Below are 23,392 nucleotides of genomic sequence, written 5' to 3' on the forward strand. Positions count from 1 at the left end.
CGCTGAAACCAGATACACAAAGCAGAGACATGCACTGACAGAGATGCTAGGCAGAGGCCTAGATCCAATCCAGCTTGAAGAAAGCCAAGAATTCTAGAAACCTTAAAGACCGGAGGATCATAGTTTCTTGGAACACACCATTGGAAATATGTATGTCATATTCTGTGGTAAATCCTGGCTGAGTCTGGTTTACGTGCTTTTAGCATGGTCTTGACCACAGAGCTGGAAAAACCCTTAGCCGTTAGGATGGATGTCCCAAGAGCCAAGCTGTTAAAGACAGAGGGGCTAGGTCCAGATGTAGACATGGACTCTGAGACAACAGGTTTACTCCTAGAGGTAGCTGAAGAGGAACGTCTATGGAGAGCCTTTGAAGATCAGAGTACCAGTGACGTCTGGGCCAGGCCGAAGCGATTAAAATGACTGTGCCTTCCTCCTGTCTGAACTTTTGAAGCACTCGAGGAAGCAGGGATATTGGAGGGAAGAGATATGCTAAATGGAAGTTCCATTTCACAGACAATGCATCTGTGAAGGCCGCGTCGGGGTCCTTTGTTCTGGCTCCATAAATTGGAAGTTTGTTGTTGAGATCCACCTCCGGAAGACTCCATTGGTCCACTAGAAGCTGAAAGACTTCTGGATGTAGAGACCATTCTCCTGCATGCACGTCGTGACGCCTGAGGAAATCCGCCTCCCAATTGAGAATCCCCAGAATGAACACTGCGGAGATGACTGGGAGACTGTGTTCGGCCCAGGTGAGAGTGCAGGACACTTCTGTCATTGCTGACTGACTTTGAGTGCCCCATGGTGTTTGAGGTAGGCCACAGCAGAGGCATTGTCGAACTGTACTTGTACTGGCCTGTTTTTGAGAATATTTTGAGCCAGAGTGAGAGCGCTGAAGATTGCTCGAAGTTCCAGGATGTTGATTGGCAACACTGCCTTGACTGGGGACCATCGACCCTGGATGGAGTGCTGGCCAGTTACTGCACCCCACCCTCGGAGGCTTCCGTCCGTGGTGAGGAGAGCCCAGTTCGGGATCCCAGAGAGGATCCAGTGTTGAAGGGGCCTGGAGTGAAACTAGGCAAACTCCACCATGTCGAAGGTAGACACCATTTATCCCAAGGCCTGTATTGCAGAGTGAATCGACACTCTGTGATTGTGAAGCAGTCTGCTTAGTCTGTGCTGTAGTGCTGAAATCTTGTCCACCGTTAGGAAGATTTTATGAACTCGAGAGTCCAGGTGGGCTCCCAAATGTACCATCCTTTGAGAGGGTGTCAGGAAAACTTTTCCTGTTGATCAGCCTACCGTGCATTTGTAGAAAGGCAATGGCTACCTGCAGATGACTGTGAAGAGTCTCTGGGGAGCTTGCCAACAGCAAGATATCGTCTAAGTATGGGAGCAGTCTGATCCCTTGACGACGAAGAGAGGCCGACATAACTGCCATGATCTTGGTGAAGACCCAAGGGGTCGTTGAGAGGCCAAACGGCAGAGCCTGGAATTGGTAATGCTGCTGCAGTGTAGCAAATCAGAGATATTGTTGATGAGAAGGTGCTATTGGTACTGTCTAGGGATACCATAAAATCTAATACAAAAAGGAGAAAGAAAAGAAGTCTGTCTGGCAGTGCACTTAGACCAATAAATTATACAATATAACTTTTATTAATACTCATTAAAAAGACACATATAACTCACTGAAACAAAAACGCAACGCAAAATGATACAGTTCCATATTAATGTGATAAAAGTGCAAGGTGAACGTTATATAAGTGAAAAAAGAAAATGATTTAATAAATGTGTATCAATAAAGTATAATCATAATACACTATGGGCCTGATTCAGACCCACTCGCAAGCGGCTGTCTGCTCGCAAGTGGGTCGATATTGTGCACTGCGCATGCGCACGACGGCGGGAGCTCCGTCGTGCGCATGCGCCAGACGCGACGAGCGAAGGACTTTCCTATGCTCGTTGTGTCTGATCAAAGGGGGCGTGCTGTTGATTGACAGCACGCCCCCTTTGGTGGGCGTGCCTCCCTGACGGGGGCGTTCCCAAGGGAACGCCTACCGTCAGAAGCCGGCCCACTGACATCACTTTTGATGTCAGTGGGAGTGATTTTGGCTCTGATAGAGCCAAAATCACTCCGGGCCTTGCGGTTGAAAAACTCAACCGCAGGCTCCGGCTCGCAGTGGCGATGGTCGCGATGGTCAAGACCATCGCGGCCATCAAACTGCACGCTCGTATAGGCTGTGGGTGGTGACCCACAGCTATACGAGCGTCCAGGAGGACGCTCCATAATTATGGAGGCCGGCCCTCATTCAGAGCGTGCGCTCTGCTCAGAGCGTACGGCTCTGAATGAGGGCCTATGTTCCACTACAAATTATGATTACTCTAATAGTAAATGTGTTTTAACACAAGGGTATAGAATATCCTTTTGATATCTATGGATAAGATAAATCTATAGAGATAGTAATGTATCCAATAGCTTTATACGAACTGTGACAATCTCAAACCTAAATATTGTATCTATTTGTAAAATAGGTTTCTCACAAACTGAAAGTATTACAGTGTAGATTGCAACAATTGTTGCAAGAGAATGTCAATCATTTATACCACTGAGATTAGTATTGTTACGGAGCGGATGTCAATAGATTTTTATTAATTGTTGTTCTGATATTAATATAAGAGATCAAGCTTGATATATGGAACTCTATATATATATAAAAAACCTCTGCACTAATAAAAATCAACCATAAAAGATGTGAATTGGCAGATAAATCACAGCAACCATTGCTTGTGCAGAAATTGTTCAGGACTCGATCAATAAAACAAAACATATTTAATCATACACATAGTGAATAGAAAAATAAAACTAAAAGTTTTTTTTTCTCTCTCTCTCTCTCTATATATATATATCTATTTCTTTTTCTGTCTTTCTATTTAGGGTGAGTTTTTTTACAGACCCATCCAAACTCTCTGCAGCTGAGATTTATTTAAATTTAAGTTTTTATATATTCATTTATAATAAGCGCCGGAGTAATTTTCTTTGTTTGTTGGTTCAAGCTTGATATATATCCTTATTCCTATGCAAACAGATATTAAGACCCGAGTAGAGTAGTAAAAATAAGGTTAGTGAATCAGTGATCCATGGGGTTAAATTGTTATTAACCCTGATCACTGTTGTAATTAAACTGCAGCTACAAATTCACCCGTGCTTCAATCAATGTGTACTTAACTAAATGGTATAGATGATAGTTTTGTCAGACATACCCTCTCCGCTATCTAGCTTACATTCCAAGGCTCCGCTATCAATCATAAATCACAGTCTGAGCTGTCTTACTTTCTTATGCAGTGAAATATCTATCTGTCTGCTCAGTGATTTATAAAACCAGAGTATAGTTAAGTCACACTATGATCACGGTCTGAGTTTTATTGCCATCTAATACAATAAAGTATGTGGCTGTAGGCTCAGGTCCTGATTCAGAGCCGGACGCTATTTGCGAACGGTCATTCAGAAAAAGGGTCCGGCTATTTAAATTGAGCGCTCGCTCTTTGCGGTCTGTTGACGCCTCTATGTCTGAGCGAGTGAACGAAATATGCGCTCGCTGTTTTGTAAAGACGCCCCCTGGCTGCTCGCATCCTACGTCATCTCCGCTATTTATTTGATTAATCGAGTACATCGAAAGGCATCTGAACTGCTCGCAGTGCTTGTGGTTGGATTTTCCTACCGCAATCATGCGAGCAGTTCAGGCTAAGAAACAACCAAGGGATGTGGTCGATGACGCTACTTTGTTAATTATGAACACCCTTAAAACGCCCGTTTTGACCTTTTGGCACGCCTGCGTTCGGATCTCCACTCCCAGTTTTCAAGCACCTTCCCCTGTTACCACCCACAAACGCCTCATCCTGTCACTCAAATTAGCAGGCATTCACTATTTTGCGAGCACACAATTTCCGACCACAATGACTGGTTCGCGCATGCATATTACAACCCGTACGCATGCGCAGTTGTGCGAACATCGCTCGGAGCAAACGAGCGGCCGCTTACAAGTGGCTCTGAATCAGGCCCTCAGTGCTTTACAATGCCGTACTGCTATTAACCCCGACCTTTTTTATTTAAATATTATTATAAATTACAATGTGCAAAAGAACTGTTGGGGGGGTCGCCTCAGGATGGAGAGGGCATATCCGTGGGAGACCACTTTTCTTACCCAGGCATCTGACGTGGTTTGATGCCAAACTTGGGCGAATTGAAGAAGTCGGCCTCCAACCCAGGGAGAGGCCCGCCCCATCAGGCTGCAGGCTTGTCCTCAGATCTGGCAGGTGAACGTCTAGTAGCCCAGGTTTGTTTGGCCTTTGGCTTGGAGACCGTGGCTGATGTCTGTTGCCATGGAAAGGAGTGACCCTTGGCTTTGTGAAAGGACCATAAGGATGACGTCTGCAGCTTTGTATTATATGCAAAGGGAAGGAACGCCTTCTTCTTAGTTGCCAAAGTAGTCCAAATTTTATCCAATTCTGGACCAAATAGTATGTCTCCTGCATAATGCAGAGACTCTAGAGCCAGTTTTGATTCAGCATCTGCTTTCCAGGAACATAGCCAAAGAATGAGGTGGGCCACTACCGAAGTGGCAGATATCCTGGAGGCCCGAAGGCCAGGAGAGCCGTATCCATAGCTGCTTCACCTAAGTAGGAGGCTGCATCTCTAATGTGAGATATGTAGGACAGCTGTTCCCTCAAAGCATCAGGGGGAAAAGTCTCTTCTAGGGCCTCTGCCAAATTCTCAATGGCTTTTGCTACCCAGGCTGTAGTCCTAGCAGGACGAGTAATAGCACCTGTAAGAGAGTATATAGATGTATGACAAGCTTCTATACGTCTATCTGTAGTCTCCTTCAAGGAGTTTGCAGTATGAATGGGCAAGGTGGCATTTTTAACCAGACGTGTTACATGAGAATCCACCATTGGGGGAACTTCCCATTTAGTACAATCAGAAGTTGGAAGTGGGTAAAAATAATTGAACCGTTTTGGAATTTGAAACCTTTTACCATGCATATTCCAAGCTTCTATCATGTGATCAGATAGCTGGTCAGAGTGAGGAAACTCTGGAAAACAATCTTTTACCGCTTAAAAAGTTCATGCTTTTTCTTAGGAGTGGGTATATCCTCTTCTATTTGTAGAATAGTTTTAACAGCTCTCACAAGAGCAGGTAAATTTATTTTTGAGGGTGGCTCCTCTTCTCCTGAGACGGAGTCAGAGTGAGAGAGATCTGCGTCTTCTGCCTCCCCAGATGATATATCAGAATCAGATAACTGTGTGGATTGGGAAGATATCATAGTACGTTTAGTAGGTAAAGGTTTATCTTTTTGCAGCATTTGCTGAAAAACCGTAGAGGTATTATCCAAACTCTGTACTGAGGTAGCCAGTATGTCCATCCATGGGGGAGGCAAAGGATTTGCAGGGGTACCTGCTGTGGCCATCCCATAAGGGGACGGCTACTTGGTCCACAAGTTTTGCCAGCATTTGTGAAAAGGCAGCCCAGGGTGGGTCCTGAGGGAGAAACTTCGGGGCTGATGGAGCTGGGGCTGTGCAACAATACAGAAACCATCCTGAATGAGGTCCTCTGTGGCTAAAGGTGTGTACACACCTACATATATATATCTGTTCAATCTGTCTGGTGGGAAAGAAAATTTGGTCCGTTTTCCAGTGTTTGGTAACAAATTTCTATTGTTATTTGCTCCCATACATTACCAGATTTTCCATCCCACCAGACGGATTGGACAGATATATCTATAGGTGTGTACGCAGCTTAAGCCTGCAAAGCAGGACTTACAAGATATCAGAGTAGGAGGAGCAGCATCAGGCTGCTTGTCAGTCTTTCCTCTGCCAGACAAAGTCACAAGAATAATAGAATACACTGTATTATACAGTGCAATGAACACCTAAGCAGTATGTGTATTATGGAACAATGTAGTGTGCAACTGCGCTATATGTGGCACACAGTGTAGTGTGCAACCGCACTATATAGTATGTGATAGTCCTCACACTTAAATAGCAGATGTGAGGTACAATGAACCCCCAATACCTTAGTATGTCAGGGTATAGTAGAAAAAAGGGACAGGTATAAACTTACAGTATAGAAAATAGAGATTAGCGCTAGCACAAGTCACATACAAATGCAGAAAAAACATTACGTGTCTGCAATGGGCACTAAAATCAACTACACAGACCACAGTTATATAACGCTGTATAACCTGGCCCGTGGGAGAGGTATACAGGGAGACTGGACCCAGCGTTTTCTGGAGACCTGCTTACCTAAAATGGCTGCCGCGCGTCTCTGCAGGTGCAGAGGGTGAGGGAGGAGCAGCTTAGGGAACACCAAGACCGCAGTGGAAAGGCGCCCTGAGCTGGGGCTGCAGGGAGAGCGCCTTATCCCCTGGCTAACGTTAACAGACCGGTCCCCTGGCCTTTATAATATGCCTCTGAGCCAGTATCATTATTCCCTGGTGGTCTAGTGGATGAGTGGTCGAGCCAGTGTCCACATCAGCGCCTCCGCTCTGTCTCCTAAAACTGGAGGCAAGACTGCACTAAGACGTAGGTCCCCGCAAATGGGGTTTCGCCTTACCTGTCCCCTGGATTCCGGGCTGCAGTCTGGGGTCCAGGGAGCCTGCTAGCTAGTCCACCACGGAGCCCCGCCAAGAGTACCTAGCACAGGCTTGGTGTCACGGCGCCGCGGAGGAGTGATGGGGCAGCAGCACAGACGTCCGGAGGACAGTATGGTGCTGCTCGTCCGTTTGGTAAAAAATAAAAAGCTTGGGCTGCTTAATGCAGCCCTCTGTTATAACAAAACTGAAGTGCCCTCAGGCTGTGGGCAGAGTATAGGGGGAAGGACCTGAGCATCCTGGGATTGAAAAGCTTTGCTGTTGGTGTCCGTTCCTCCAGGTCCAGATTACCTTAAATGGGGTGGTTAGTTATACAGGAAAAGTATGATACAATCTATGTGTTCTGTGTAAAGCAGAATGTTATATTTTTATGTAGCACATATTGGCACCACTCCAGAGTTGCATGCAGGGAGGCAACATTTACATTCATTAAAGGCACAAAACGAAATGTGGCTATTCACCCTTATGCAGAGTTGTATGCAACTAGGAGAGCGCACCTATCCATAAGCTTGGTTTCATAACCATCACCATTATCAGCGCACATTGGCACCACACTCATCCTTGGTGCAAGAGATGCATTAGAGATCAGCCAGATCTCTGCATACACATAGCCTGCAATTCTGTCTACATGGCCTCTCTCAACTTAGCCCATGTGTGAAGCCCCGTTACATACATTCGGCTAGTGGAGATGTGGCTGAGATGCGTATGACTCCTGTAGATGCACGCGCTCGGCTACGGAGCATGAGCAGTACTAACAACAGCAAGATCTGTCAGAAGAACGGACTTCCGTGCAGCTCTGAATCATAACCTACATTTTTAAGCATTAATTTCCACATTTAAACATAGTCACTTTCTAATCCTCAATTTGCCTCAAAGCAAACAATGGTCAAAGGATTTGTACTACTTTAATATGCTTTAGGGATGTAACAAGCCAGCATTCATCACACATGAAATCAATGATGACCACTATTCAGCTTTATTGAGATAAATGTATAGGTCACAATTACCTCCATCAATTTACCCAATTACCATAATAACCAATGTATAATCTATGTATTTAGAGCAGAGCAATACCCTTCACCTCATATCACAATATATTTTGCTATTAGCCAGGAACTCAAGAGCAGTGGTGGAAGGTGTCGTGACTGCATGTGAACCAATCATATCACGCTCTCATCACATCATGTGACACTTGAGGACAGGCAAGGCGAATTGGCCAATCTTGGTAAATATTGAGATTTGGCTGGGGGTATCCTTAGCCATCCAAATACATGAAACACAATAAATCGTAGATTATAAAGCAGCTTCTTTTGTAATCTAGAAATTCAGTTTAGGTATTTTTTGATGTTACTGGTCTTTGTGATCTTTTATCCAGGCTCTCAGCTGTTCAACCTGTGTGACCACACAGCTCTTTGCCGTCCCCCCTGATGCTGTGTATTGCTCCACACTGTTGGTGTAGTTCCACACTTTGGATATATCGCTGCTGAAAAGGGGACTGCAACAATAAAAAAAAGATTAAACTAGTCATCTGCTAATGTTTATTCCAGGGCTATGCAGCCTACGGTACCATAATAGGAAAATCCAGCCATTTTATTAAGAAATATTGTACAACAATATACTGTGTGTGTATGTATGTATATATATATATATATATATATATATATATATACATACATACATACACACTGTACATATAACACACTCTCACTCTAATCCATTGCACACATATATATACACACACACACACATATATATATATATATATGCACTCTACATATACTGTATATATAACACACTCTCACTCTGATCCATTGCACACTTGTGCAAACAACTCACATGTTAAAGATCACACAGATGTACCATGTAGGAATCTAACCAGATATCTCTGCGGTTCCTCCATTTCCGACCAATATCAGGGATTTTTTTCAGGGGGGGGGGGGATCTCCTGGATCCCTCTCCGTGCCCCCTTACTGACGCATGTGGCAGCCTATATCCATGCATGTGCAGTGTGTGCCAAGGACCAGAACCAGGAATCAGAGTGATTGTGTAAGCTTAACTCTAACAACATTATCAGCAGTAACTACCAGCAATAGACAGTTATTCTCCATGTCTGCTCCCTGCAGTGATCAGTAGGTGATGCACATGCTTAATGCCTATAAAGCAGGGGTGGGCAATGAAATGCTCTCCAGCTGATGTTGAACTACACATCCCAGAAAGCCTTGCAACAGTGTTAGCATGGCCAAATAGCAAAACTGCGGCAGGGCATGCTGGGATGTGTAGTTCTACAACAATTTATATTTACAAATATTGACGAACACAAACTAAAGGTTTTCTTTAGCCATCAATGTTAGGCACCATTCATATCTGAATTGAATATGTATAGTTAAAAACACATTGTTTTAGGGGTATTTAAATCAATGAAGGGAAGCAGAATGGAAAAGTGTTTTTATTTGTGACAAACCAGGTGAAGGGTGATGGAAACATAAGGTTCCTGTGACCTGCTTTGGAATCAGAGGCTGCCACAGAAAGCTTGGTTCCTGTAGCAGCAGAAGGGGCACTGCACTACCTCCATCTTACCTGGACAATAATTATCTACATGAAAGTAGGCAGCGCTGCAGATATGGCAGTTGGGTTCTAGTAACAAGTTACAGTACTTCTCTCATTTTTGCTGCCTATGTGGGACAGTATTTTGCCTTTAATCATTTTAAGGTCTGAAAATGAAATCCCAACAGAGAAACAGTGTTGGTGTTCCTCTCTATAAAGACAGGGGCAAAGAAACATATAAGCTATAGCCTTTATACTATATAGGGCATAGCCTATATATTACATATATACTATATAGCCTTTATATTACATAGGTGCAAGAACCATAAAAGCACCATATAAGCTATTGCCTTTATATTACATAAACTCTGGATATCAATCCCACACCTGATGCTCTTTAAATCCTCCAAGGAGAGTTTATTGACAGAGATGCCCTTGGTTTCCGCTAGATGGACGGCTTTACCAGAGAGTCCGTGTGCTTGTCTGAAGGGCATCTGATATCAGAGAACAGTTCAGTCAGAACAGGACGTTGAAACATTAGTATTTCAGTTTGGATGATTATATACTGTTGATTTTTTAATTAACTTGCATTAACATTAATCATACACAGAAATCAATTCAACACACAGGGTCATTTGTGAAGTGCAAAAATGCTACCCTTTTCCTCTTCACGAGCGAAGGGGAGGAGTTGGGCAGATTTAATACGTTCCTAACTAAGTACAGAGTAGGCACACCTTTGCGTTAATGTGCAGAGCAGTGCATAATCCTAAATTCAAGCAAGATTTTTGAAATAAAATAGGAAAACAGAGAAAGGGTGCTATTTAAAGTGTGTTCTTGCATAACAAGATTTTTAAAAATTAATTCAAATAATACAGAACAGCATGCCTCTAAGATTTGACTTCTGGTGCTGGAAAGACTGGTGTACACAGTAATTAATCACAACCTCTATATACTAGATACCACATACCCCTTTCCTGACCAAGTAATAAGCAATGTCTGTTGCCAACATGTCTGGGCTCAGGGCTTTCTCCATCGCTTCCTTGTTTATCTTGAAAACAAAATGATAAATTGGTACATTTTATAGATGTCTTTCCAATCATAATGTATTGCCAGTAAAAATCCATACAGATAAACAGATACATAATTAGTCAATTATTCATAATGCACCAACATACAGAAAAGTGATAAAGATAAAAATAATAATGATGCCTTAAAACCTCGATAGAAGAAATTTTAGAGAACAAAAAAACAAACAAAAAAAGAGATTTGGAATAACACTGTCCAATTAGCCCCGAACATTGTACGGGTGCTAATTGATCCCCCGGGCTATCCAATAAGCCCTGAAGTACCGCCCGACGCCGGCACTTATTGTGTTTTTTTGGGACCTGAACTTATCACGAATCCTATGTGTTTTTGCCTGAAATATCCTAATATTTCGGATGAAATAATAGGATAGGGAGAAAAAAAAACATCTGCGAAAAACAGGTATAAATCTGCGAAAAATCCCTGTTTTTCGTCGTTCGATGCGAATTGCTTACCCCCCTCAATCTTTGTTTCAATTACATATTGTAAGGCGCTACAGAACCCTTGTGGCGCCATATAAATAAAGGATAATAATAATAATATTGTGCATCCTCATAATGTATAGTGACAATAAACATACATTTCAAAACGTGCAAGTAAGATTTGTCACAGCATCATATGACTGTTTATATACACAATATTACTCAGATACTAATTAGTTAAAAATATACATATATATGACAGCCAGCCAATTACATTGAAGGATGATGCTGAGAGCCCAATTTATACATACAATATTTTCATGTTCAAGCAATCGTTTCTTAACATTACCACTTCTTAATGACTAAAGTTGAGTACACACTAGACGATTTTTTTTAACAATTTAGAGAATTCTGACGCACTGGAACGACAAATTGTTCAAATCGTCTAGTGTGTACCCACTATGTCACTGACGATGTGCGCTCCTACGGGTTGTCAGCGACATCCTGCATTGGCCCTACATGCAGGTCCGACAGGGATGTTGTTAGAGAGGGCCATGCTGCTGAATGCAACATTGCCCCCGCCGCCCGTATCGTAAAGTGTGTATGCACTTGCCGATACCGGCTCCCCTGCCGGGTCGCGTTTCTGCGGATGTCGGGCTGGGTACACATTGTCTAGTGTGTACTCAGCCTTAAATTTATTAAGTGCAAAAGAGTGATTATAGATGACCTTAATGTTATACATTGCAATGGGATTGTACTTCTTGTTCTGTGCCATGTATATTGAAACAACTTTTAAATGCACTTTTCTGCATGCTTGGCTGGTAGTGCAGCCAACATATGTTTTTGTGCCAGTAAATAACCCTTTGTATGGAGCAAAGCATAAACTTTCTGAAATTTTGTTTTTACGCAACACATGGCATTGGAGCTGGATACGATTTGCCCAGTACATTATTTTGTTTTATTGCTTAATGTCTAGGCAGAATGTCAGCCTTAAAATATTAGTGAGCAGGGTTCGCTCACCAGAAGCCCAGGCTTTGCTGGTTAGACAGGTCACGCTTGGAATCTCCGGCTTTGAGAGGAGGGTTTAGCGTGCCGTAAAGGACTCCTCTAGAGAAAGAGGGGAGGAGAAGTATAGTGTACGTAGGAGGCAGGGGCGTCTTAACAGAGGAGGGGGCACGTGTGCACTCCCCGTGTGGGGCCCCCTCCTCTCCCCCCGATGGCCGGCAGCCGACTGACGTGGCTGGCCAGCCACCGGAGCATTAGTAGACTCCGGGCACTAGAGTGTGCCCAGAGTCTACTGCGCATGCGCAGAACGCAGGAAACATGGCCGCGGCGGTCATTTTCCGGTGTTCTGTAGACTCTGGGCACTAGAGTGTGTCCGGAGTCTACTGCGCATGCGTAGAACACCAGAAAAATAGCCACAGCGGCCATTTTCCCGTATTCTGAGCAGCGCAGACACCCGACGCGGGACCACGGACAGGTAAGTTAAGAAAAATATTGGTGCAGGGTGTGCGGTGCGGGGCCCGTGTGCCCATTATAGATACACCACTGGTAGAAGTGGGAAGGACCCTGTGGGTGCCACAGTGTACCACGCATAGGCAAACGCAGGGGGGGTTTCCACCTGCCTGGAAACCCCCCTCCCCAGCCCACACCATGACCACAATAAAAATAGTAATGTAATAGAATTTTACTATTGCTGCATGTTCTTCACAGTATCACAAATGAAATAATTAGCACCACCTGTGGATCTTTTAGCATGTACCTATAGATTGTAAGATTGCAAGCAGGATTACCCAGTTTTGTTCTATAAAAGTTTCCACTATAAAGCGCAACGGAATATGCTGTGCTATATAAGAAACTGTTAATTAATAAATAAATCAGTCAGTAATAAATAACCTGTGCACCAACTAGGAGATCTGGAAAACATGCACTGTTAGGGATGTGCTGCTATAGAGCCCAATATGTACATATATGCCCAGGGCAGTGCTAGATTATTCTGCTGCTCTCCCAGACTCCCAGACTCGCTCTGATATTCTGGAATAGTGCCCACATCTAAAATAAAAAACATTCAGCTCAGGCAGGATGGCCCTACTGCCGCATCTAATGACTTACTGTGATCTCTGGTCCTGTATATGCTGGAATTATGACACATGATATACTTTAAACAAAAAGTATGGTGGTCGCTCACATCAACTTAATGACATTGCACAGGTGCTTGTAAAGGGTGGGGTTTACACTGAGCTACAGAAAAAAAAGGGATTTTCCCTCCAGCACACTGCAGCAAAATCAACAAAAATACTTGAATCCTACATGATAATAGAAATTCAGAGGTATTGGTTTACATACATTTGCAAATATATGAATAAGCGCTGGGCCAACGTCAAGGCTCCTTTATACTGGCGTCCCTAACATGATGGGGTTCATGTCCGAGACGCAGGGAACCCCAAAAGAATCCAGCCAAGGACTATCCCCAGGGCATCACACGAAAAATGGAAAAAAGGTGAAAGTGAAGTGTAAAGTATAGTTGTGTAAAGATAAATCAATAAGGGCATTTTTCAGGGCATCACCACTTAATTCACATAGATATTTTTTTATCACCTTTCTATTTGTTTATTATTTATGTAATTTTAACCCCTTACCATTAACACTTATTGATTTATCTTTACACATAATGTTAGGGACGCTGGTATAGAGGAGCCTTGACGTTGGCCCAGCGCTTATTCATATATTTGCAAATGTATGTAGACCAATACCTCAGAATTTCTATTATCATGTAGGATTCAAGTATTTTTGTTGATTTTGCTGCAGTGTGCTGGAGGGAAAATCCCTTTTTTTTCTGTAGCACACGATACACTTTGTATGATGCATATTAAAGCTGGTTAAGTGCTAATCCTACCCTCTTCATGGACTGGCCACACTCACTCTTAAATCAATCATTTGGAAACCCCCCTCTAGAAATCCTGCGTTTGCCACTGCCACCTATGGGTGCCACTGAAAACTTCCTAAAATAGGTGCCAAAGGTTTTCTATGCCTTGACTAAACATACTGTATATTATTAGAAGAGATTTGTATACCAGAAATATACCTGTAATGTGGAAATCACTCCAGAGGCTACCTGGAGCACAGCACTTATGGTATCGTAAACATCAAACATGGCCTCCTTGTCCTCCTGCATACAAACATATACATTGGTGTTTAATAAATTGCACTTGTACTACAGGTATTAAACCTAGGTCCCTATTTAACAATGAAGGCAAATACCGGCGGAACTTTTCATTTTGTATCACTGTGATACTAACAAAAAATTCACTGATATTTAGCAATACTTTCCATTCTTCGTCCTTGGCGAGGTCCTCAGCTGGGCTGCTAGCAGCCTAACGCTGCCAACGACAGGGCTCGGTGTTATGCGCATGCGTGATGGTCTGTCTGCGCATGTGCTTTACACGGGGACACAGCAGTGCTTGGAAGGCTTCGCTGAAGCCAGAAAGGCACCGCCGGAACCCATTGCCGGCAATGGGGAACGCATTGCTGTCGCCAAATTCGATCCTTTACGAACAGTCGATTTTGGGTTGTATTCTGATTACGATGAATTGGTTTCTATTTGAAGTTCTAAAAGTGTTCTATTCACCCTCAATAGAACCTAAAATTTACTCAAAATAGACACAAAATTATACAAAGCATTCCTATTGGCCAAAGCATGTCACATGCACTGTATTACCCACAAACACCTTCATCCCAGTGCTAATTTGCATATCAACGATTTGTAAAAAAAAGTAATTGCTATGCCTGTAAATGCCTGATTTATACAGCCAGAGTGCCCCACATGTTTCTCTCTCATGTTTTTTTTCCATCATATTGAGTTTTCAGACAATGCTACTGTACATTATTTAATGGTTCTATTGAAAATGGTGATTTTGGGTCGATTTTTGGTCTTTTTTTTCAAGTCGACTGTTAGTAAATAAGCTTTTTTCTACTGATGGCTATGAGGAAGTACAGATGGTCTATTTGAAGTTATATTTGTGTGTGAAGTCAAAATTCTGGGGATTTTAAGTTGGTTTTGCCTTTAGTAAATACCGGATTGTCAAAATAACCACAAAACAGAATGGAACTGAAAATCGACCCTTAGTAAATTTACCCCCTGGTTTCATGATGTCTGACTTTTAGTAAACAGAAAAAAACAACACTAGAGCCAGTTATTGTTATATACAAGTATGTTGCAAGATGGGCATAGGTAACGAATGTTTCCCCCAGTTCCCAGATTTTTTGTCTGCAGAAGATTACATAGACAGGTATAGCACCAGTTACCACTGAGCATGCAGCAGAAAATCCTTACCTGTAGGTCCTTGTTGTATGTGCTAGGAAGACCTTTCAATGTCATAAGTAACCCAGAGCACTGCAAAATGAATAAAATAATTGCAACATGCTTATTACATGTGTGTGTGTATATATATATATATATTCCTGGACCAGGAATGATGATGTTCGTCCATGCAAGATGACGTTTTGCCTCTTTCTGAGTTCCGTTTTTTTGGAGGGAAAAATCCGAACTCCACGTGCAAACTCGAACCTATCCGAGCCTGCACATCCCTAGTCTGAACCCGCAGTTGGACTGCAGCAGTCTTCTTTGTGTGGTCACAGCGAGTGGAAGATCTTCGTACTTTTCGTTATGGTGGATGAGGAAGACATGTTTGTGAGATTATGTCAAAGATGTGTTTTTAATTTTGTGTTAAACTTGGAAAAAGCGGAAATGAAACTCATGAAATGTTACGGCAAGTTTAACACAACATTCAATCACAAATCTCTGATGTAATCTCACAGACATGTCTTCCTCATCCACAATGATGAAACGTACGAAGATCTTCCACTCGCTGTGACCCCACAAAGATGACTACATGCAGTCCAACTGCAGGTTCAGACACATCAATGTATAAGCTTCACAATAACCACCATAGTGTTGCCACTTCTACCTATGGGACAGAAAAACAGAGGCAGTCCCATTACTTTTTAATCAGCCCTCGTATATACAGTTGTACAGTAATTTTACACCTATTGTTCTTTCCTGATGCTTTGAGCAGGAAAGCATCAGATATATCAAATATTTTGAAAATACTTTGTACACTTTCTATTCATTTTGTTAATTTCAGGACATATTAAAATTTGTGTTTTAGAAATATAATACATTCCTGCTTAATTATATAAAGAAAATAATGTTTTAGTTGAACAAACATTTTTAAAGGGATATTAGACTGAACTAGCTGGGATACACAGCATTGCCCAGTTTGAAGAATGGACCTTGAAGTCCATCTGCAGTCTCATTTTTTACTTTGTCCTCACCAATAACCCCATTCCAATCATCCTGTAAACGACCCCACTGTTTGCCAACATGGTTTTTGCCCTGAAAAGAACCTATCTATTTATATTGAGTAATTAGACACAGTTACCTCAACACTGAGTTATAAACAATGTTGTGTAAGCAATGTTGCTGCAATACTGTACCTGAGGAGGCAACTGCAATTGCAATCTGTGCCCCCTGGAGCAACTAGAAAGACAATAGCTCCAGTTTTTTCTTGTTACCATAGAATTAATTCTATTATATGAAACTTTTTGATCTGACACCAGCTTGGGCTCATTTTCAGTCACAAATCTCTGCAACTGTGCAACATTATAGCTTGTTTCACATAACATGTCTTTACTAAAGGGGCACATCCACTAGCAGACTGTGAAAAGAATGCACGATTACGACATTGTAATCGTGCAGTCGTTTCACAGTCTGAGCTGTGCCTACACTGACCGATCAGGCGATCAGTTCCCTCATCCATGAACATGGGCAATCCGTTGTTATCGGCAGATTGACCAGCATGTTCAGGCGATGATAGATGTAAAAAACGACCAGCGGGAGCACGCATTGCTGGTCGTTTGACATTTTCATGGGTGACTTGTGAACGATAAATGAATGATTGAACGATATCGTTCATTTTAATTGGGTAGTGGATACCTGCCTTGAGACTGAAAGTGTTACTTCTGTCAGGAGTTGGAAGCCCTAACTGATGCACACTCTTGCCTACCATCTGAGAGCTTGATTGAACATTGCATCAGTGTATTGTTAGCTCAGGATTGGCTTGTCTTGCTTCATAATGAATGTCTTTACTCATATTTTCTCTAATGCTGGGTACAGTTCAATTGAACAGTTGATATGCTGTACCGGGCGCATCGGCGGGTGTATACCGACAATATGTCTGTGAATGACGTCGTTCTCAGACATATCGCGTTGGCTGTGCAGCACTGTCAATGGCCGATATATCTGTATGTACAGGCTCTCAGCCGACCGCCCGTACATTTGCTGCAGAGGCTGACATCACAACTGAGCAGACACATGTAAATGCCCGTCCAGTTGTGATGTCGGGCATAACACATCGGCTGACGATTGTAAGTGTATATGCACTTGCTAATTGTCAGATAGGACTAGACGGATCAGATGGCCAATCCGTCGCCCTAGTGTGTACCCATCTTAAAGTCAAGCCCAGTTTGACTTAGTAACTGTCAGTGCAGGTGCAGTGTGACAGTTGATCCTCTGACTCACTGCTCTTATGTTGGAGCTCTGCCTGCCCCCCACTGCTACATATCAGCCTGAACCTTCAGATCAGTGCAGTTTTAGGCACTGGAAGACATCCTGTGTGAACTTGCTTAAAATAAAATTTCAAATCAGAGACTACATGGCTGGCACAATGTAGACCCCCATGGCCCTGACAAACTCCAAACATAACCAAAAACCTAATCCTGGCCAAACTACATCACCATGACAAATTTGGTGGAGCTAGGTACAAAACTCTGGCTGAGCATAAAGGACAAACACACACACTATCTTGCTTATTATATAGAATATTACTTGATTTGTAAACAAATAAAATTTTTCACAAAATATAAAAATAAAGGGTACACCTATGGGACTAGAGCTGGGTACACATTAGACGACCCACGATGTGACGGACGACATATCATGTGGTCCGTACACACCGCACGATCTGGTGAACAACCACATGATATGTCGTTCACCACACGCATCCAGAAGCATGGGGTTGTTCATCACATTGACAGATTAAGCAGCATATACGGCAGATCTGTCGATGTGCTGAACGACCCTGCAGGAGTAAGCATGGGCCGACATAGTGTGTACACACTTGCCGTTGTCGACCATTTGTTGGCAGGATCAGGTGACATATCCTCTAATGTGTACCCAGCTTAACACTGAAACGATGTTCAAGAATAATTATCAAAATAATTTGGTCACTGTTATATAGATAATAATTTGCAAAAAAACTAAGAAGTGTATAAATAAATATAAATATAATACTAAGATACTGGTTATACGTTTCTATTGTAAGTTTAAAAAGAGGTATCACGCTACTTCTATGTCACATACTCGGCCAAAGACGCGTCCAGCTTTGCTGCGAATGAGTTCTAAGCTGTCAGGGTTCTTCTTCTGAGGCATCAAACTGCTCCCTGTACTAAAGAGAGAAACAAAAAAAATCTCACTGCTCAACAGATATAAAGTTAGTTGCAGGTTTTAAATTTTTATTTATCACAGTTACTGCCTCTAGTAGCATTTTTATGCTTCTTTAACGAAATTCAATTAATAACTCAGTCTAATTAGACTATATGTACTTTTTTGGTAGTTTATTATTGGATTACATAAAACCCTCTATAGTATGGCAAGTACATGGGCTTCAGAACGTGACGTGGGGGGAGGGGATTGGCTGGCTCATCCCCCCCAAACATTTCAAAGGAGCAGCAGCCACGGTGCGGACTGTCAGGGTCTCTGCTTTATAGTAATAGGCTGCACAGCCACTGTTAAACCACCATACATTACACTGCCTTCTTTCGTGCGGTGCAGGGCCTGTGCAGCCTATTACTATAAGGCGAGCTCAGGGAGGACAGAAGCCACTCGTGGAGCAGAAGGGCAAAAGCTGACAGTCCACGTCTGCCGCTTATGGAAGAGGAGAGGGAACGATTTTATGTTGCCCCCCCAACATAAAATCATTATGATGCCCCTGGGCAAGTATAATCTTTTATGAGACGATCTTTCTTTTCCCTTACCTGAGTCAATTTAATTGATCACTCCAGGGTAGGTTCAGCCTGTCCTGACCCAAATACCTGTAGTACTAATGTTTTGCTGCTGTAGCAAAATATTAGACAACAATGGTTTACAGATATTATTTAATTATTAAACCTAAAACATTACTGGATGTTTTGAAAAGGACTTAACAAGCCAAATACACCAGAAAAACTAACACCCCTTTCACACCAAAATCCCGGGTCCAACCCGGGATTTTTAACATGCGTCAGTCCTGGGTGAGATCCGGGTCAGACCCCGTTTATACCCCTTTTACACCAAAGTTTCGGTTCTGACCCGGGATTGGAACACGTTTCCAACCCGGGTTGGACGTGGGACAGACCCCTTTCACACCACGGCTCCGACCCAGGCTATACCCGGCTCTTCCGGTGTTGCAGTGGACGCTTGGAGATGATGTCATCTCCAAGTGCCACTGAGGCCGGCCACACCAGAGACCCGGCTCTTCCGGCGTTGCACTGCAGTGGACGCTTGGAGATGTCATCGTCATATAGATATTAGGAGAAATCCTTGATCCACCACTATCTCCTTCACCTAGAAAAGTAATATCTATATGAAGGTGTGAGATACTGGATACCATTTCCATTTATAAAGATTAAGATGTACATGTTAATCCTTGGGAGTGCATGAGTGGGGACATTACTTTGTATATTATCAGTGTCGACATGATGAATGTCGACAACATATACCGAACCCTGCTTGCAGTACTGTAATGCTTAATTACTTCACTTGTAATTGAAAATTTTGTTAAAGCACTTCATTTTTACCTACACAGAAAAAACAATATAAGAAAATTGCAAAATGCAAAACCCCTATATATTAAAATATTTTAAGTGTTTTATTTATTGTAGAATATTTTAGAAAAACTAACCTGTAGGAATCAGACAGGGTAACAAAGCTGAACTCCTTGGTGCTGTAGATAATTAGATCTTCAGACATCTTACTAAGGTGAGTCATACACAGAGATGCCCAGAAAAGAAACTCAGCTGAAACCAAATAAATGTTTTTTTTTTTTTTTATAAATAACAATAAAAGCAAACCAAAATACAATTCATAGACACTGAAGGGATTTTTATACACAATGGGGTATATTTTCTAAAGGTTGGTTTAGTATTTTTGGCAGATTTTCTGCTGATTTTGCAAACAGACCATTTACTAAAGTCAATACAGACAGAAAACTGTCCAAAAACCTGACTTTAGAACATCGGACTGAGAATCGATACTTTCACTTAGAGAATAGGATCCATAGATTTACTAAAGCTCAGTTTTAAAACTGATCAAAATCCAACAGAAAAACGACAGCTAACCTGTCCAAACAATAGAGCTGCCTGTGGCAGGCGAGTTTGGGAGAAACACTGAACAGATCACAATGATCTGTGCTGGCCTCATTAGGTTAAACCTTCATTAGGTTGAAAAGCCTGGGCGTGGGAGCATTGCTCTCAGCCTATCAGCGCTTCCCCATTCAGTCCTATGGCAGCGCCCGGGAATGACCTGTCCATTACGCGTAGCACTATATGAGTGTACAGTGCTGTCCATGGGGCTCTAGTTTGTGGTTTGTTTGTTTATTTTCTTCTAAAGACCATTGGACTACTACATGGACAGAAGAGGAGCCAAACCAAGGGTTTAACGAGTATGATTTTTTTGTTTAAATAAAGGATTACCCAGTTCACTGTTTTATTCTATTATTTTCTTTACAGACACACTACAGATGCCAGCAGGCCCTTAATGTCAAAAGCACGTTGGCACTTGTTGTTCCACAAGTGCAGGAATGCTGGGGAAGGCTTGCAGTCTGCCTGTAAATGACAATATTGAGATCTATTCTTTACACATTAACCCTGCAAACACTGCCACCAGTGTTGCGTGGAATAGTTAGTAGCGCTGGCAGAAACTATTAGTTTCTTGGGAGAGGGGACCCTTTTTTTTTGGAGGGGGGGGGGGGGTCAACTTCCCAAGGAATTCTACCCTTGGGCTGACCAGCCTGGGTCTGGTTAATGTGATGGCAGGGGGACTCCACGCTGTGTTCCCCCCTGATATGACATTAGCCCCCTGGCTAGTTCAGTCTGGTGGTGGTTATTGGAAAATAGGGGGTTCCACGCACAGTGTTCCCCCCTATTTTCAAGCACCAGGCCAGGCTGAGAGGTCTGTGGTTGGTCACTGATTTGGTTTGTGAGCGAGTGGGGTTTGACCCCATAAATTAAAAAATAAAAATAAAAATTGTGTTAACCCTTTATTTTCATTTTAACCTAATAAATATCTTACTGATCTGTGCAGTGCTTCTGTTCAGGGGGCTTTGCCATCTGTTTTGAAATGAAAGATCAAAACCATAGGTCAGAGGCTTTCAACCGCTGTGCCGCGGGCGGTTGTGAGGTGTGCCGCAGCGCTAGAGCCGCCGGTCACATTAAAGAGCTGCGGCCCGGGCAACGCTGCCACTGAGCTCCTCTGGGAGGCTCAGGGGCACGCCCGGGCCGTGACCTGCCTGAACGCGGCAGCGTGACATCACAGGTCACGCATGCCGCGTTGCCTGCCTGCCCGCCCCAACAGAGTTTCAGCCAGTCCTTTCCTCCCGCTCGTGGCCAGCCAGTCCTTCTCTCCTTCCCGCCTGCGACCAGGCAGTATTCCCACCTTCGCCAGCGGTTAGCCACCGCTTCACTAACTCCTGCCTGCGGCCAACCAGTACTACCCGCCCACGACCAGCCACCCCTTCTCTCCCACCCGCCCATGGCCAGCCAGTACATCTCTCCCTCCAGCGGCCAGGAAGCCCTTTCCTCCTAGCCGCCCGCGACCAGCCAGCCACTGCTGACAGCTCTGCACCGTGGGAACCTGCAGCCGATGACAGACAGGTAATGGTGCATACACACGATCAGATTTTTCCTGCAGATATGAACGATAACGATTTAAAAATCGTTCAGTCGTTCATATCTGAAGGAAAATCGTTCATATCTGACATGCCTGAACGATGGACGATCAACGATGCGCGTTCCCGTTTGTCAGATAACGATATCTGACATCTGATGGGTTTGCAGTCAGACTTGGACGATTCCATTCATTTTAATGCAGTCAAAAATCGTTCAATCGTTCAAAACTTTGGTAAAATCGTTCAAATCGTTCAGTCGTTCATCTGACAAATCTGACAAGTCTGACAAATCTGACCGTGTGTATGCTCCATTAGTCTAAAAAAATGTACATTTATTTTTGATGTGGTAGCCAGTATGATTTGATTTTGTGGAGAGCAATGTGCTGTTGTTTTTTTGTTTGTTTCTGTGGGGGTCCTTGTTATTTTTTTTCCCTGTGGTTGCCTATGATATTTTTTTTCTGTGGGGGGGTCTATTTTTTTTTTTTCTGTGGGGGCCAATTTTATTTTTTTCTGTGGGGGCCTATGTTTTTTTTTTGTGGGGGTCTATGTTAATTTTTTCCTGTGGGGGCCTATGTTATGTTTTTTCCTGTGGGGGCCCTCTGTGGGTGCCTATGTTATGTTTTTTTATGTGGGGGCCAATGTATGTGTGTGATATATCTTTGGGGCCATTGTATGTGTGTTTTATTCCTGTGAAGGCCAATGCGTGTTTTTTTATGTGAGAGCCAATGTGTATATTTTTGCATAGGTCGCGCACGCCGCATCGCCGGATGGTGTGCCCTGGCAATTTTAAAATCTTGCCTAGTGTGCCTCGAGTTGAAAAAGGTATTTAGAGCTGCAAGAACCGACTGACATCAAAGCCGGGTTTCAATTAAAGCTGAAACCAGAGAGATGACAAATAGCCAGATTTCACATTTCTAAACTGTGGCCATACCTGTCGTTGTCAGTTGGTTTTTGTTTAGAACCAAAAACGACCTTTAGTAAAATTACCCCAAGGTCTGTTTTATTAGCCATTTCAACAATGGTATGTATCTGCAGGCTGAATTTTTCCAATTTGGAGTTTGGGAAGGAGGACCATATGATTATAGGCCTGCTATTGTGCAAGATATATGTTTGGAGTTGAAATTATGTACTTTCCCTTGTAGTAAAATTAAGAAAAAAGGATGAATAGGAGTGAGAATTGTCCACTACAGTTTTATTGGCCCACATGACTACAGCTGATGTGATGAAAATCATTAGGAGACAGTGGGCCTGATTCAGTTTTGGGAATAGAGTAAAAGGCCCCCATACATCTGCGACAGATCGTTGCGATGTAGCGATCCTGCAACTCGGCATCACAGGATTGCTGAAATCCAACATATTGGATTTCACAGATATGCTGATCACAATCAAAAAATTATCGTGAATGGCAATTCAGTGAAATTTAACATGTACAATTTCACTGATCCCATAACGACGATCCGTCGCAGATATATGGGGGCCTTAAGATATAGCAAGTAACTGTGCATCTTGGCAAAACCATGCTGCACTGCAGGTGGGGCAGACGTAAAATGTGCAGAGAGATTACATTTGGGAGGGGTGTGTCCAAACTGAAATCTGAATTGCAGTGTAAAAATAAAGCTGTGCAGTATTTGTGGGCTACATTCAAAAGCAGCCAGTATTTACCCCGCATTAAAAAAAAAATGTATGTATTTTCACCCCCTGCATTGCGACATGGTTT

The 23,392-nt window shown here is 42.9% G+C and overlaps 1 protein-coding gene across 1 annotated transcript in view; it reads right to left on the reverse strand.

Moving 5' to 3' along the window:
• Nucleotides 1-7,597: 7,597 nt before the first annotated feature.
• The window catches only part of ASL (argininosuccinate lyase), an 81,047-nt gene continuing 65,252 nt past the window's right edge, over nt 7,598-23,392 (reverse strand). Inside the window, exons 11-17 of the mRNA XM_088445944.1 lie at nt 19,693-19,807; nt 18,114-18,198; nt 15,027-15,086; nt 13,779-13,862; nt 10,156-10,236; nt 9,576-9,682; nt 7,598-8,139 (exon numbers count right to left, since the gene is read on the reverse strand). Coding sequence (XP_088302070.1) covers nt 7,992-8,139; nt 9,576-9,682; nt 10,156-10,236; nt 13,779-13,862; nt 15,027-15,086; nt 18,114-18,198; nt 19,693-19,807 — 680 coding nt within the window. The 3' untranslated portion in view covers nt 7,598-7,991. The remainder of the gene's footprint in view (nt 8,140-9,575; nt 9,683-10,155; nt 10,237-13,778; nt 13,863-15,026; nt 15,087-18,113; nt 18,199-19,692; nt 19,808-23,392) is intronic.

This window comes from Taudactylus pleione, unplaced genomic scaffold (genome assembly GCF_031769625.1).
Source record: "Taudactylus pleione unplaced genomic scaffold, aTauple2 ptg000391l, whole genome shotgun sequence".
NCBI classification, from domain to species: Eukaryota; Metazoa; Chordata; class Amphibia; order Anura; family Myobatrachidae; genus Taudactylus; species Taudactylus pleione.